At 45.8% G+C, this 16469-nt stretch overlaps 1 protein-coding gene across 1 annotated transcript; it reads left to right on the forward strand.

The window, feature by feature from the left end:
- The first annotated feature begins 2764 nt into the window (after positions 1 to 2764).
- LOC126154789 (splicing factor 1-like) lies at positions 2765 to 3820 on the forward strand. The gene has a single exon (XM_049916185.1). It carries the CDS (start codon positions 2765 to 2767, stop codon positions 3818 to 3820), a length of 1056 nt encoding a protein of 351 aa, XP_049772142.1.
- The last annotated feature ends 12649 nt before the right edge of the window (positions 3821 to 16469 follow it).

Genomic DNA, 16469 nt, shown 5'->3' on the forward strand with positions numbered 1-16469 from the left:
CTGATGATAAGAACCAGTGTATTAACGAGGAAAGGCCTTTGGCAGCTGAACTACTAAAATATAGTGTTTCTGCACTTTTGGTACAAGGTTAAGTGATTGTTTTAGATTCTTTCGCATCCGTCAACAAATCTGAGTGTCTATCATGGCAGCTTCAGTATTTCGGTTGTGAATAATCTTCGAACTGCTGTGACTCACTCGTTATTAATAATTCGCTGCCTGATCCTTGTGCAATAACTGTTATTCGAAATGACTTGTGGCTAAATGATTTTACTTTTGCAACAGTATATTAATAACTGGCCTCCGCTGAAGAGCTGTAACACAACTTTGGGAGACCAGTCTCTCACTGAGAGACGATGGAATGAAACGGTAATGAAAAAAGCCGTATCAGCAATTCGTATCTCACCATCGAAATCTGCATGATACTGATATGCAATTGCAAATGTTATTTCGTTTCTCTGGACATGGACTGTGTTTTTGGGACACTGAGTACTTGCACTGCTGTTTAAGATAATTATGGCTTTCTTCACCTGTACCAATTTGAGTCTGAGGAAGGCAATGGCAAACTACCTCCGCTAGGACCTTGCCTAGTACGGCGGTGCGGGTCTCCCGCATCGTCCCCTACGTTCTTCGGAGTATGGGACCTCATCAACATCATCACCCATTTGAGCACACGTCACGTGCTGCCCTAACGGACGACTTCAATTACGTTATGGCGATCGATTCAGCGTCGAGTGTGGTTTCCACACGCTGCGTCTGTCACGGCTATGAACTGACAGTACTCTCATGTTTTGCTCTGCGACGTTTCATTAGATTTACGCGAGATATTATGCGTTCTTTGGGTGTATATGAACTGATATTTTTCAGAAACTGTATTGGACTCTCTCTTGACAAGGTCGCTCTAACTTCTTTTAGCGTGAAGCTTATTTTCGCTGGTAGTCCAAGATATGGATTAGACACAACTCGCGAGAAATGTAACACAACACCAACCAATAGTTTACAGACAATTATTTGAATAGACCAACTCCACTATACGAGTACTGTATCATAGTAACAGAAAAATATCTGTTGTTTCGTGAAGCAAGCCCTGAATTACCATCAACCATATAAGCATAAAACAGCGGCGGAAAATTTTCAGGTTAATAGTCGAGTAGCCGCGACGACTTCAGTAGCGTATCTACAAGTTTCCTAATCGTCATCATTGTTCGAATGAAGGTGGTGACTGGGTAACTTGGCAAATTCATCTCAAGATTCAGTTCCTACAATGAGGGAACTTATGGTAATGTAGCTTCAAACAATGCAATCGCCTGAGAATCCGAGAAAATTTCGTCAGTGAAATTCACCGAGAGTGCACACTCAACGTCATGTTGGGTTGTTTATCCGAACCCTGGTTTGTTGCAGTTCTCTACGGTCGTCTGTCATGTGCAAAACTCTTCGTTTCTGCATAGCTAGTACAGACAACATGCATTAGGACCTGCTTGCTATAGTGAAGCCGTTTTACTCTGTCTACAGATGGAGGGAAAGGTCTGCAGGTAGAAATCAAAAGTCCCGACACTAAGCTGTATAGGGCTTCAGAGCTCTTACGTCCGTAGGTTGGACGGTACTCTGTACTGCACACAATGAGTGACGATTCCACAGTTAGTTTAGCACTTAATATATACTGTAGTCTCACCATCGAAACTAAAGTTCCACATAGGAAAATGATAACGGAAATGATCAGTATCAATGTAATAACACCAAATGTTCGTCGTGATTTGGGTTGTGTCGCAAGTCGTAACGTAATCATTGCTGGAGCGAAGCGTTAGGTCCCAGGAAGAGAGCTATTGGTTTCTGGGCGGCGTAGTGGAGCAATGAGACGTGATGCAGAGTCAGCTATGCTAGAGCAGATGGGATGCTGTAGGTGACTGTCGGGAACAGTTCTCCGTTCTCCAGCCAAGCGAATTAAAAACAAAAATTATAGTGAGAGATAGAATCAAAATTTGGGACTTCTGGCTATTTTAAATTAAAATTCAAAGACGAACGGTTAAAAAACGAATATATATACATTTTAAACACACTGCATGAAGGTGACATTCTTGTGAGAAAACACTGAAGAACTGAATGTTCACTTAAGGTGTCAAGGTCCTGCTCTAGGATGCGAAGTATTGCCGTATGTGAATGTTCCATAGAATTGAAGGGTGTGGGTAGAAAAATAGGGGTGCCACTGCAGTCTGTGCTACGGCTTAAATACACCGCGGCGGAGGAACATTCGCGGGCTCTCGACGATCACGTGATCCATTGACGTTCGCGTGCTGCCTGTGGATGAAAAAGTACCGATCCCTGATGATGTTCCTTAACGCTGAGCCTGTAAACAGAATGTTAACAATCAGCACCGAAAGGAAATACAGGAAGTACTCACGGATGCATAACTGTTCGTCTCCGAAAGAGGAGCGCCTGCGAGACCACGGGGCGGCAATCCGCAGGGCGCCAACGTCGTACCAGAACAGGATTGGCAGGGGCACAGCCCTACGTATACTCCGGGTTCTGTAGAACATCGAGTCTGTCTTCTCGACAGAGCATATCGTATTTATACTTTTTAAGTTTACTAGTGTAAAAAATAGTCATTAACTGTTTTTTGTTATTGTTAAATACTGATACTTGATACAAGTTTTGAGTGCTTTGTGTAGGATGCAGTTATTTTGTAGTGAAGTGCAGCCAGAGTGGTACTGAGACGCCGTGTTGTTGTTGTACCCGCAGATGTCCTGACATCGGAGCGCGGGCCGGCAGGATGACGGCGGCTGCGGCGGCGGAGGACGAGTACTGCCGGCGGGAGCGGCTGGTGCTGCAGCACGCGCACCCGCACGCGCCCGTGGCCGTGCCGGCCTTCCTGCAGGCGCAGCCGCAGCCGCCGCAGCCGCCGCCGCCCCCGCAGGCCCAGCGCCCACTGCCGACTGCCACGCCCACCGCCGCTGCCGGCCCAGGCGACCCGTACATGCGGCGCGACCTGGGCTACCACCACCACTACCGGCTGCCGCCGCCGTCGCCCGCCGCCACCGCCGCGGGCTACTGCCACCCCCACGGCCACCCGCACGCTCACCCGCACGGCCACGGACACGGCCACGGCCGGCCCTACTATCCGCCGGGGGTGGGCCAGCACCGGTCGCTGCCCGCCGCCCCGCCTCCCGCGCTGCGGTACCACCACCCCCACCAGCACCACCACCACCAGCAGCATCACCACCAGCACCACGGGCACCACGCGCTGGCGCAGCCGTCGCCCAGCCACCGCCATCACCAGCACCAGCACCACGGCCGCTGCTGCCCGCCCCCGCAGGCGGCGGCGCCACCCGCCTCGCCCGTGGGCAGCTGCAGCTCGTCGTCGGGCAGCGCGGGTCAGCCGCAGCAGGTGGCCGCCTCCGCGCCGCCGCCGCCCGCGCAGTTCTCGTCTTCGCCTTTGCCGCTGCGGGGGCGCGCACCCTCGCGATCCGGCGCCGGGGCCGCCCCCACGTCTGCCGGCGGCGTGGTGCCCGTGCCGGTGGCCGTGCCACCGCCCGCCCCCGCGGCCAGCGCTCCCGTCGAGTACGTGGGCGCCAGCGGCGGCCGCGTCGTCTCCACGCCGACGCCGCCCCCCGTCAACCTACCGACGCCGTCGATGCCTCCTCGCTGCGCTGCCGCCCTCGGCGTCGGCGTCGTGGAGGCGGTGACGGCGCCGCCTCCCGGGCCCGGCCACGACCCCGGTCCCTCCGCCTCGGTGGCGCTCTGCTGCGGCGCCGCCCGTCGCTACGACTCACGCCCAGAGTCCAGACAGTCCATCGTCACGCCCTCGCACCATCCGGCGCTCTGGTGAGTACACCGCACTATATTGTATTAGTCTCTGTTTACAGGCATCCATAGTCCCGTATTATTTTAAATATCACAACATTTTCCACCTTGTTATTAAACTTACTTATTCACGATCATGGTAATGGACTGTTATAGCATTCTCCAGAAACAACTATGAAATACCTCAATGTATAATCGTTCTTCTTATTTACGAAGTCTATAAAAGAAGCAGTAAGACTGCTAACATTGCGAGAGATCTGACAACGCTGTGTTTTTCTCCTTGTGTAGACCGGTGTGTTCATCCCTTCCAGACACCCATTCCGAGTTTCAACTCCGTGCATCCATTACGTGATTTTTGATAGAGTTATCAGTGAAGTTGTGATTTAATAATAAGGGAAAACTGAATTTAGAGCAACGTCATGACGTAAACTTTCGTGTTAAACTTGGGGAATCCGCGTAAAGTTGGAACTGGTCTATGAGAAACATTCCTTATCAAGAGCACAAGTCTTTCGCTATCCGAGAACACGCTGAAAATGACCCTTGCTAAGGATGACCTTCAGCTTCAAAAGTCGATGAAAACTTCCAATGTGTGCGTGTTCTTGTGAGATTATACTTTTAGTAACAACTGTCAACGATGTGTTTTACAAAGATATCCTTGAAAGGCTCAAGAAAAGACTGAATCGAGAGAGAACAGACATTGCAGACGAGTGGAGGCTGCATCATGACAACGCCCATTTCACACCGTCATTTCCATCACGATAGTTTTGACCTCAAAACGCAATCCTATTATTCCACTGCTCCCTTCTTCAGATGATCTGAGTCCTTGTGACTTTTTTTCTTTTCCCGAAATTGAGAAATGTATTAGAGGACGTCATTTTGGGATTCTCGGAAACATTCAAAGGACTGGACCGACATGATAAAGGTCCTACCACTTGAAGCCTTTCAGTGCTGCTACCAAAACTGGGAACAACGACTCTGCCGGCGTATAACTGACGAAGGCAACTACTCTCAAGAGGAAAATATTGTTGTTGGAAAAAAATAAAAACTGTTGTAGATAGAAAATCAGTCTTACTGCTTTTCTCGCACACGTCGCAAATGATAAAGTCTGCTGTCTTATTATACAGCGTGTTTTCGTTTAGTTACACAAAAGTAACCTTTAATTGTGAAAAGGTAAATAACTTATAGAAATGTTTCATACAGCATTGAATGCCATTCATTAAATACATTTAAGCTTCGCAGCACTGTTTACAGAAAATACATTTGATAGTAATCACTGAGATAAAATGCATATGTTAACTCTAGTCGTTCTATCAGGTGGAGATTACCAAATCACATGTTGTAACACTACAGCCACAGTAATTACTGGTTCTAGCAGACACTCAGCCTCCTGATGCGAACTAAGGGGCTACTCGACCTATTAGTAGCGGCGCACTAAACACATGCCCCTCCATACAGCGTCGAATGACGCCATTGCCAGAGGATGACAAGGCGGCCGGTCAATTGACTTTTACCTCGGATTTTGTATTCCTAGTTCTTAGGAGCTTGAGCTTGCCATTTCCTTTTTGCAGATGATTCTGTCCCCTTCTTACAGATGAATTTCCTTTAATTATTTACAGTGAAATTGTTTCTGGATTAGAAGACGACCATTTGCAGACACTGGTAAATGGCCAAAGATGACTTTTGCTCTAAATCATGGCTCCGATAGAATGTTCTGCATTTTTAACACTATAAAATCTACAAGTACAGAAACAGTGTTTTTTAGAGTACCATAAATGAACAAAATTTCACGGCGAAAATACGAAATAGGCGTTAAAGACACCTTGATGAGGGATGCCACCCAAGTTGGAGTAGCATCAACGGCGGTAATACAGGAACTGCACTAGATGAAATAAAGTACACAGTAAGTGAAAGCACTGAAAGAGACGCGTCGATGAAAACAGTTTTAATGTACTGATGCTCTAGACTCTCACCAGGACCGAGCGAGGTGACGGAGTGGTTAGCACACGGGACTCGCATTCGGAAGGACGACGGTTCAATCCCGCGTCCGGCCATCCTGATTTTGTTTTTCCGTGATTTCCCTAAATCGCTCCAGGCAAATGCCGGGATGGTTCCTTTGAAAGGGCACGGCCGACCACCTTCCCTAATCCGATGAGACCAATGACCTCGCTGTTTGGTCTCTTCACCCAAACAACCCAACCCAACTCCAACTCTCACCAGGTAGGAAGAATTTCATTTTAAATTTTTTCTTTGTATTGTGGAAGAAAGATTATATTATCTTTCCCGTCTCCGAACTATCCCACACCATCTCCTATATCCGTACAATTTTACCTCTAATTTATTTTTTTGTAAGTAAGTCTATTTGCTACTATACTTTCTTCCTCATCCACGTTACCATTTTTGAGTTAATACATCGCGGTGTGCTGCCGAATCATAAGATGAAGTGGGGATAACCGCACTCTTCTTAACATTCCATCTGTGGGTGACGTGGACTTGAGCCCCCAGCTCCTTCCAGTCTTATAGCACATTACTTTGTGTTCTTGTTACAGCAATGGCAGGCTTAAGGAAACACAACCTGTAGGCCTAAGCACTACATCGATAGCTCTACATCGATAAAGCACTTTTACACAGATTCACAGTGCTAGGGAGATGATTTCCTTTATTTTCTATGCTGACAAGCTTGTTTAACACATTAAGCGCATTTGTGATCGTAGCGGAGTCCGAGGATCAGATTTGCATATTCCTCAGAGATACCGCTCAGATACGTTTAAAAAACACTTTGGAAAATAAAATAGGTAAAGTGGAATACACTCTTTGAAATTCTGAAAGTATCAGGGAAAAAATATAGGCAGGCAGAGGTTATCTAAAAGTTGTAAAGAAAACAGACTGCGGTTATTTAAGTCGAATGGCACGGAAGTATAACTGTGGCTTACAAGGAAGTGATACAGGATAGCACTCTATCTCGCATATTATTAAATCAGTGGATTGACGAGGAGGCAACGGCCTTGCCGCAGTGGATACACCGGTTCCCGTGAGATCGCCGAAGTTAAGCGCTGTTGGGCGTAGCCGGCACTTGGATGGGTTACCATCCAGCCGCCTTGCGCTGTTGCCATTTTTCGGGGTGCACTCAGCCTCGTGATGCCAAATGAGGAGCTACTCGACCGAATAGTAGCGGCTCCGGTCAAAGAAAACCATCATAACGACCGGGAGAACGGTGTGCTCACCACACGCCCCTCCTATCCGCATCCTCAACTGAGGATGACACAGTGGTCGGATGGTCCCGATGGGCCACTTGTGGCCTCAAGACGGAGTGCTTCAGTACATTGACGAGGAAAAAATTTGGAGAAGGAATTAGATATCTATTAAAAGAAATAAAAGTTTTGAGCTCTGTAATTTTGCCGTATCGGGAAAACGATCAGAAGCGTTTGAACGGAATGGACAGTGTTTTGAAAATATTTTGTTAGGTGAACAGCAAAGAATGTAAAACAAGGTTAATTAAATATATATGAATTAAATCAGGTGATGTTGAGGTAATTACATTAAGAAATAAGACACTAAAACGAATATATTTTTTTTTCAGTTGGCCAGAGAAACAACTGATAGTGACCGAATTACAGAGGGGGAAAAAAATGAAAGCGCATTAGCTAGAAAAGCGTTTCCTAAAAATAATTTGTTAACGTCGAATATAAATGTAAATATTAAAAAGGCTTATTTGAAGATATTTGTCTGATGTTTAGCCTTATTACACGGGTAGACTGAATAGCAAACGACTATGTACTGTATCGAGCAAAGGAAAAAAGAAATTTGTGGTACAACCCAACCTGAGTAAGCGAAAGGATTGGTCGTTAGGAGATATCCGTAGGCTTCAGAGAATCGTCATTTTTGTGTTGAAAGAGGGGGGGGGGGAGTGTTGGGAGTAAAAATTGTAGAGGGAGACCAAGTTTCGAATACAGTAAACAGAGTGAAATGGTTGGTAGCTGTAGTAGCTAAGAAGTGATGAAGAGGCTCGTGCAGAACAGGCTAGCGTGAAAAAGTGCATCAAAGGCGACAACAACAACACAACAAAAGCTAAAGAAATTGTGGCTAATCAAACTCCTAGAAGCGGAGAGTGAGACACAACAGCTGTATTAATTTCTTCCCCCGCAGAATGTGAGAAGTAACTGCTGCTACAGAAGTGAGTGTAAATTCGTGAGCGGAACACGGCTGCAGTCCACGTGAGCGGCCGGCGGCTTTGGAGATGACGAGTGTGTGCCGTGAGGAGTGGCGCTGGACTGCAATTTAGCGCAGCTGCCTCCCTCCCTCCCTCCAGGGCGGTGGCAGCCGCGGCCGCAGCTTACGAGGCTGGACCGTCGCCAGTCGCCTCCACCCCCACGGCTCTCACCAAAGAGTTTTTGTTACAGGCGCAGCGGGCACCGCACCGGGACCGCCGCTGCCCATCCCACCACCTCACCCTTTGGCCAGAAAGTCGCGTTCGCCTTCTCCAAGGAATTTGTCTAAGCGTGGATATCACGATCGGTATAGTGTCCTCGGAGTCTTTCGCGGTGGCATGGCTGTATAAAATCTGCTCGGTTTACTTAGAATAAAGCACTCAAGCATAGAACAGCTGCGTTTGTCGTAGTCATCGGGAGTAAAATCCACTGACCACCGTGGGCTGCACAGTGTTATATAGGGCAGTTCAGACTGTGGATAGTCGATTTACTCAGTACTCAGAGCAAAGAGTGTTTATGATGATCACCTATCTACATATGTCAGACCGTGTTGTTGCGACTTTATACTGAGCACAAGCGGCGTATTGAACAGAGGGAACTTGAGACGTTGGCCGTGCCTGAACATTGCATGGAAATCGGACATAAAATACAATTTGAAAAGATAAGACTCTTGGCTCATGCGTCATCACATTGGGATTCCGTTATGACACTAATATCAACCACGTACATGTTAGACGCTATCTTGGAATACACTTACATGAAAAATTGAGGGTTGGGTTATTTGGGGGAAGAGACCAAACTGCGAGGTCATCGATCTCATCGGAATAGGGAAGGATGGTCGGACGCGGGAGTGAACTGTCGTCCTCCCGAATGTGCCTCCAGTGTGCTAACCATTGCTCCACCTCGCCCGGTTGAGAAATTGAATTTCCACTAACACATAAGGCTAACAACAGACAAAGCAGAAAAAATACTACATAATATGGTGAGGTTCAATTCAAAACAGTGCAGACTGGCTCTACCATAATAAGGATACACTACTATGCGCTCCAGCTTCGCAGCCGGCCGCTGTGGAAGAGCGGTTCTAGGCGCTTCAGTCCGGAACCGCGCTGCTGCTACGGTCGCAGGTTCGAATCCTGCCTCGGGCATGGATGTGTGTGGTGTCCTTAGGTTAGTTAGGTTTCAGTAGTTCTAACTCCAGGGGAATGATGACCTCAGATGTTAAGTCCCATAGTGCTTAGAGCCATTTGATCCATCTGAACCATCCAGCTTCGCAACTAGCACGTGGGCACACAGACTGAAATTGATCACTAACAAAGCATCAGTTAGACGAGGGCAGAGAAGTGTCCTACTAAGGCTATCTCCAGCCTTCGGCACCACCTCAGTGGATGAACTGTGTATGGTGCTCGGAATATGCCCCATAGGCTCTGAGCACTATGGGACTCAACATCTTAGGTCATAAGTCCCCTAGAACTTAGAACTAACTTAAACCTAACTAACCTAAGGACATCACACACACCCATGCCCGAGGCAGGATTCGAACCTGCGACCGTAGCAGTCCCGCGGTTCCGGACTGCAGCGCCAGAACCGCTAGACCACCGCGGCCGGCTATGCCCCATAGGCATCATGGTGAAACACAGAGCTGCAAGGTACTGGTGTAAGATGGGGAGACAAGATAAAGTACACACAATAACTAATACACCGATGCATATGACACATCACCTTATAAGTTGTCGTTTGGATAAATGGCAGAGTGAGTGGGATTTAAGTGATAATGGACGCAGACTGCACAATTTCCTCCCAGACGTAATAGAACGGTTGAGAATGAAACATGTCGATGCCAGCCGCAGAATGGTACAATTTTTAACTGGACACGGACCTTATCACATGCGCTTAAATCGCGTGACTATGAGACAGACACCTACATGCACAGGGGGGGAAGAACACACTGTCTTCTTCTGCGGGCAATACACGAACATGCGAACAGTAGACATACACTACACTTAAACTACACAGAAACATACATATATACACAGCAGTAAGAGACGTGGAACAATGGGCACAACTAAATGCATTAACAACCAGTGTTTTAAAAGAATCATCTCGTGGTGTTGCAGTTCTTATTTTCATACTTGCTAAGAAAATTGGATGAGGAATCCCGCCTTATGCAATATACCTTTGGAGTTTCGTTTTACACAGACATGTTTCAGCACATATTACACAGCCACAACAACACTGTGCAAGTTCGAAAAATATCAGAAAATGCCTGTGAAACGACAAAAGTGGTAGAAACCAAAGTGTTAGCACACCACAAACACAGGAGACAAGCAACACAACATCAAAGGCATGACAAGTTGTAGATAGTGTAGAGAACTCATAGCTACCAACATAAACATTCCATAGCTTCATGTAAGAAAGGAAATACAGCTACCCACTGAAATAGCACAAAAAGTGCTGAAACATGTATTGGTGAAACAAAACTCCAAATGTGTCCTGCATAAGGCGGAATAGCGCATCTAAATATTTCAAAAACGACACATGAACAGTATCTGCAAACACTACGTAACAGACATGCCTATATGCAACGTGACGACAATCTCCAGAGGTGAACAGCGTCAAGTGACAGGGAAAACAGTGACACAGAAATGGAACAGGAAGAGGAGGAAGACGCCAAAATGCATTGACAAATTGTACCTATCAGTCAAATAATAAAGGATAAAGAATACTGGAGTAAATATAAGGTAAGGTGCTGGTGATCTAGCCAAGTAAGCACCCAATGTTGTAAACGAATGAGTACCTAATGTTAATGGATAGGATTAGTAATAACTAACTAAATTTTTTCCTTGTGACTGGTGGTCAACAGCTCGAAGAAACCATTCCGAGTCACAATCGGTGATGTCATTAACAGATGTCTCCTCTATCCTATCATTTTTTCTACTTTCTTTAGAAGAATAAAATTTTATTTATATTTCAATCTCAAATTATTGTTATGTAAAAAACGTATTACTCTTTGTCAAATGTTGCAGATAGAAATAAAACAAAAAAAACTACAGAAAAAAGACAAACGAAAACTGTAAGATGAACAACCTGTTTTAAAACATAAGGTAACAAATATTTAATTTTGCAACAAATAAAATAAAATAAATTTCACTATTGTGGAGGCGACCGACTTTATAATAAATCGCGGCGGATACCAGATGTACGCAGTTAGTAGGACTTGGAGACGGTCTTTTGATACCGAACGAAAGTAAAGACGGACCACTGATGTTTGTAGTGAGGCGGGAGTTGCAATTTCAAACGTGCCCTTGGCCCCCTAGTGACACCTGACGTCACGTACGCGCCCTGTGCGTACATCGCAGCACGTGACACTACACGTTTTACTAGTTCCGGCGAGCGTCTCCAGCTATGAGTGAGTTGTTATTTCAGACGAGTTTAATATTTCGTAGTTGTGTGTTTAAATGAAAACATGCCCTGGATAACATTCGACAAATTTAAGAACTTTAATGGATGCGTTTTCATCGACATACCGATTTCCCATCTGGTTCCAGACATAGCAGAGCTTTCGTAATACATGTCGGTAAAGGCAACTAGCAAGACGTCACAAGATCGTTGCGAGGCCCGTATTTCCCGTGGACCCCAGTCTCGTGGTGGTTTGGAGCTGCTGTGAGCTTCCTATCTCGCCTTTCCGTGCTTTCGACCCACTCTGGAAGGTGTCAGACACAGTAATTGCGCCTCTGTAAACGGAACTCGGAAATTTCTGAGAATGTACGTTTGGAGCACATCATTGTATGGTAGTGAAACATTGACTGTGGGAAAATTGGAAAATGAGACAATGGAAGCATTTGAGATGTGATGCTACAGAAGAACGTTAAAGTTAAATGCACTGATATGGAAAGGAATGAGATCGTCGAGGAAAGCAATAATTTGGAAAACACTGACAAGAAGAAAGGACAGGATGATAGGACACCTGCTAAGATATCAAGGATAACTGCCATAGGCTACTAAAAATTACCTTATGTGCGCTTTTCGAGGCCTTATAAGTATTCAGGCTGTCTCTTGTTTCCTCGTATCCTCCTTTTCTCGTCTTATCCCTCCCCTCTTCCTCCCTCTCCCCCACGCCGGCCGGTGTGGCCGAGTGGTTCTAGGCGCTTCAGTCTGGAACCGCAGACCACTACGGTCGCAGGTTCGAATCCTGCCTCGTTAGACTTAAGTAGTTCTGAGTTCTAGGAGACTGATGACCACAGATGTTAAGTCCCATAGTGCTCAGAGCCATTTGAACCATTTTGAACCTCTCCCTCTCCCACCCCCAATACCTCTCCCTCTCCCTCTGGCAACATGGATCCTGCAGATTTAGTTGACCTAGAATCATTTTTGATAGTACCCCTCTCTTGTTCTCCGCCTGAAGTTAACTGCCCACGGTTTACCGCTTTTTTCTAGCTGTTGTACCTGTATGACTAGGTGAAGTAAGTGACTAAAATACGGTCATCAGACTGACGTTACTGATCCGTTCCTCTGAAAGAGTACCTGCTCACATCAACAGAGAATTAAATGCTTGGAATCTAAGGGTAGCAGTCCGATCCTACTTGCAAGGCTGGACAGCAGTACTGTGACCGTAGATTGATTCCAGAGCTCCAATATAAATGGGGATAGCAACACATTATTTTCATTGGGTATGCAAAATAATCTGTAAACATAGAAATTCTGGTAGAAAGAGCATATATTCTTAATTTATAGTGAAGTGAGCTAGGGTAGAAGGTCATAAGGACCAATTCAAGAAGAACCTAAAAAGCCTAAACAGTGACCATAGTAACTGGTGCGCCACATCAAAAGAGCGTAGTCGCTGAGGCACTGCTACATCAGCTGCTGCTTCAAGTGTTGAGCGGGAACGTCAAAAATTGGTTTTTCGACTGCTCCTTTTCGTGAGGTGGTTGCCATCATTCCTGGAACTTCTTTAGTGGTCGGAAACAAGACATCTCTCTCGTCCTTCCATTTCTCTACAGTAACATTTGTTTTACTCAGCAAGCGTAACATTTCACGTTCCTCGTACTTCCCTTTCACGACAGTGGTCGCCTCTGACATTGTGTTATTCCTCAATGTACCAACGAGGTAGGTTGAATGTTCGTTCAGCTTATGGGCTAAGGCTACGATCGTATAGGAATTTTAGACGTACGGCGTGTGTCCGACATTCAGCAACGAATCCATCAACTACACGAAGACGCTTCATGACCTGCGGGATCTACTGCTTTTCCATAACACACTTTCACATGCCAGGAATACCCTCCCTGAACACACATGTTGAATAATCTCAGACCAAAATTGATGGTTCAGATGGCTCTGAGCACTATGGGACTTAACTGTTGAGGTCATCAGTCCACTAGAACTTAGAACTACTTAAACCTAACTAATCTAAGGACATCACACACATCCATGCATGAGGCAGGATTCGAACCTGTGACCGTAGCGGTCGCGCGGTTCCAGACTGCAGCGCCCAGAACCGCCGGCACCAAAATTAAGAGGTTTCTCCGGAATACAACGGCGAAACTCCTGCTTTCCTCTATACAGCACCATAGTTTCAACAATGCACTCTTTCTTGCGAGAACAACACACTCCGTGGACTATATCGTTTATTAGATCAACTAATGGTGAAATTTTTTACATTTTGCCTTTGTTTGTGCAAGAATTGTCCAGAAAATGTGGCAGACTCAAAAGAGCCTCAAACCCGTTCCAGGGCAAAGGCTTTCGCACTTCATTTTTGTACATTACATTCTTTGATCAATAATTTCGGAGTGTTAGTTCTCGATACAAATCAATCTACGAAACGAATCCAAAATAACATAGCATTATCTGTGTTCGCCCATTGTAGTAGTCTGCTGCGTTTTGTACATTTTCAGTATTCAAACAGCAAAGTTGTACCTCAAATAAATAAGATAGTTGATAAATAAACGAATGTCAACTGGTATAACAAGATGTAAAACAAAAACGCTAAGAAGTTATGCATCAGCCTAATAATTTGTAACAAATCATATGGCATGGAAGGGCAACCACAGCTCTAATGATGCATATCGATTGATAAAAACCGCGACGGCTGCGTCAAAATGAATTGTTAAGACTTTAACTCAATTGTTAGTTACCTCAAGATGTGACTATAATGTCACGAAACTATTGGTGATTGATAAATTATTTTGGGGCAGCTGTTGCGGTTTAATTAATTGGAATGAATAATAGCTTGATAGTGGAACACGCCTCCAGGCGCCACATGTGTCGGATGCGCGGACTATTTTCCCTGAGGCGGATGCATGTGGGTGGCCGGACAAGGCGCGCAGGCATTGTCCCGGGGCAGGGCGGCGGCTGGGCACAAAGAGCGCCGCCCTGACAGCAGACAGATTGCTACCTCTGCCTGCGGCCGTGGGCGGCGGCTGGGCGACTGTAGGCGGGCGACAGGGACGTGGCTCACGTGTGGCGCTGCAGTCGCCGCGGCTCAGCCTGACAAACTTGGAGAAACTAGCTCCGCATCACTCTCCTTTTCCCTGCCCCCCATTCTCTAATCAACACTCCACTCTCTCTAAATTTGTCTCTTACGGTGTCGAGGACAATAAACTGTCTCTGTTGAGCATAGAAACTCGACCAAAATCGCTCAACATAGGGAAGACAACTGCACCTAACGGGATACCTACACAACGCTTTATAGTGTATGCTAAAGAACTTACCTTTCTTCTATCATAAATATATCGCTATTGGCTTCAGGTGCGAAACGTTTCCAATTACTACAAAAATGTCCAGGTCATTTTTCAAGAAGGACACGCTTAACTATAGGCCCATATAGCTGACGTCTCCATTTTCCATAGTTCCACAACACGTTTTGTGATCACGTATTACCACATTTCTGCAGACCGAAAATCGTCTCTCCCGGAATAAACGTGGACTCCGAAAACAACGATGGTGCGAAACCCATCTCGGTCTTACGTGACTTTTGTTTGATGGGCATTAGACTGTAGCCCAAGACATATTTTCGTGCCTAATGTTTTGTCTCCTAAAGTTTTATCAAGATACTGTAATTATCACGCTAGGATGTACGGATACACAGAAACTGAATATAAACAAAAGAACTTTATGGAAGAGAAGGGAGATTTGAGTCGCACAAGTTGTGGGTTTTAGTGCTAAATAGAGCAAAAGGCGCCAGCTCTTCCCCCACTCCACCGTGCCCTACCACCCCCCACCCCCTCGGTCAAAAAAATAATAATAATAATAAGTTCCGTAACACACGTCAGCGTGATTTCGCGATCGTAGACAGTGGTCTACAGATGTCACGAACCAACCGTCGCATGGAAACGTGAAAACACTTTAGCTTGCTGTTCTTGTTTAAAACTGAAATTCCTGTCTGGTCTTCGTAGCCTCTGATGATGTCCCCAGCACTGGCATAGGAAACGTCAAGAACAAAAATATGCCTTACACCATGGCCTAATGCCCATGAAACTAAACTCACCACTGACTCCCATGTTGTTGTTGTTGTTGTTGTTGTTGTTGTGGTCTTCAGCCCTGAGACTGGTTTGATGCAGCTCTCCATGCTACTCTATCCTGTGCAAGTTTCTTCATCTCCCAGTACCTACTGCAACCTACATTCTTCTGAATCTGCTTTGTGTATCTATCTCTTGGTTTCCCTCTACGATTTTTACCTTACACGCTGCCCTCCAATACTAAATTGGTGATCCCTTCATGCCTCAGAGCATGTCCTACCAACCTATCCCTTCTTCTAGTCAAGTTGTGCCACAATCTTCTCTTCTCCCCAATCCTATTCAATACCTTCTCATTACTTATGTGACCTACCCATCTAACCTTCAGCACTTTTCTGTAGCACCACATTTCAAAAGCTTCTATTCTCTTCTTGTCCTAACGATTTATCGTCCGGGTTTCACTTCCATACATGGTTACACTCCATTCAAATACTTTCAGAAACGACTTCCTGACACTTAAATCTATACTCGATACTGACTCCCTAAATCTATACTGACTCCCATAGCCGCCATGAAAGCGCGTATTATATGCCCAGATCGCAGTAGACAACGCGTCTATAATACGCAAGCTGTCTTAAGATGTGTGGCGGAGGAGTTCACATGGATTCCTTTCGTTTTCGTAATGTACTTTTTAATAACTTTTTGCTCTGTCAAAATGGTTCAAATGTCTCTAAGCACTATGGGACTTATCATCTGAGGTCATCAGTCCCCTAGACTTATAACTACTTAAACCTAACTAACCTAAGGACATCACACACATCCATGCCCGAGGCAGGATTCGAACCTACGACCACAACAGCTGCGTGGTTCCGGACTGAAGCTCCTAGAACAGCTCGGTCACAGCGACCGGCTTTCGCTCTGTCACTGGATGTTTCATCCATAGGAATGAAATAAGGAAAAGTAGAATTTAACGTCCCGCCGACGATGGATTCAAGTGCGATGACTTACCATTGTACCTCAT

Source organism: Schistocerca cancellata, chromosome 2 (genome assembly GCF_023864275.1).
Source record: "Schistocerca cancellata isolate TAMUIC-IGC-003103 chromosome 2, iqSchCanc2.1, whole genome shotgun sequence".
NCBI lineage: Eukaryota > Metazoa > Arthropoda > Insecta > Orthoptera > Acrididae > Schistocerca > Schistocerca cancellata.

What these genes read in the sequence shown, in the direction of transcription:
- LOC126154789 (XM_049916185.1), top strand. Translation starts at nt 2,765, where the DNA reads ATGACGGCGGCTGCGGCGGCGGAGGACGAGTACTGCCGGCGGGAGCGG.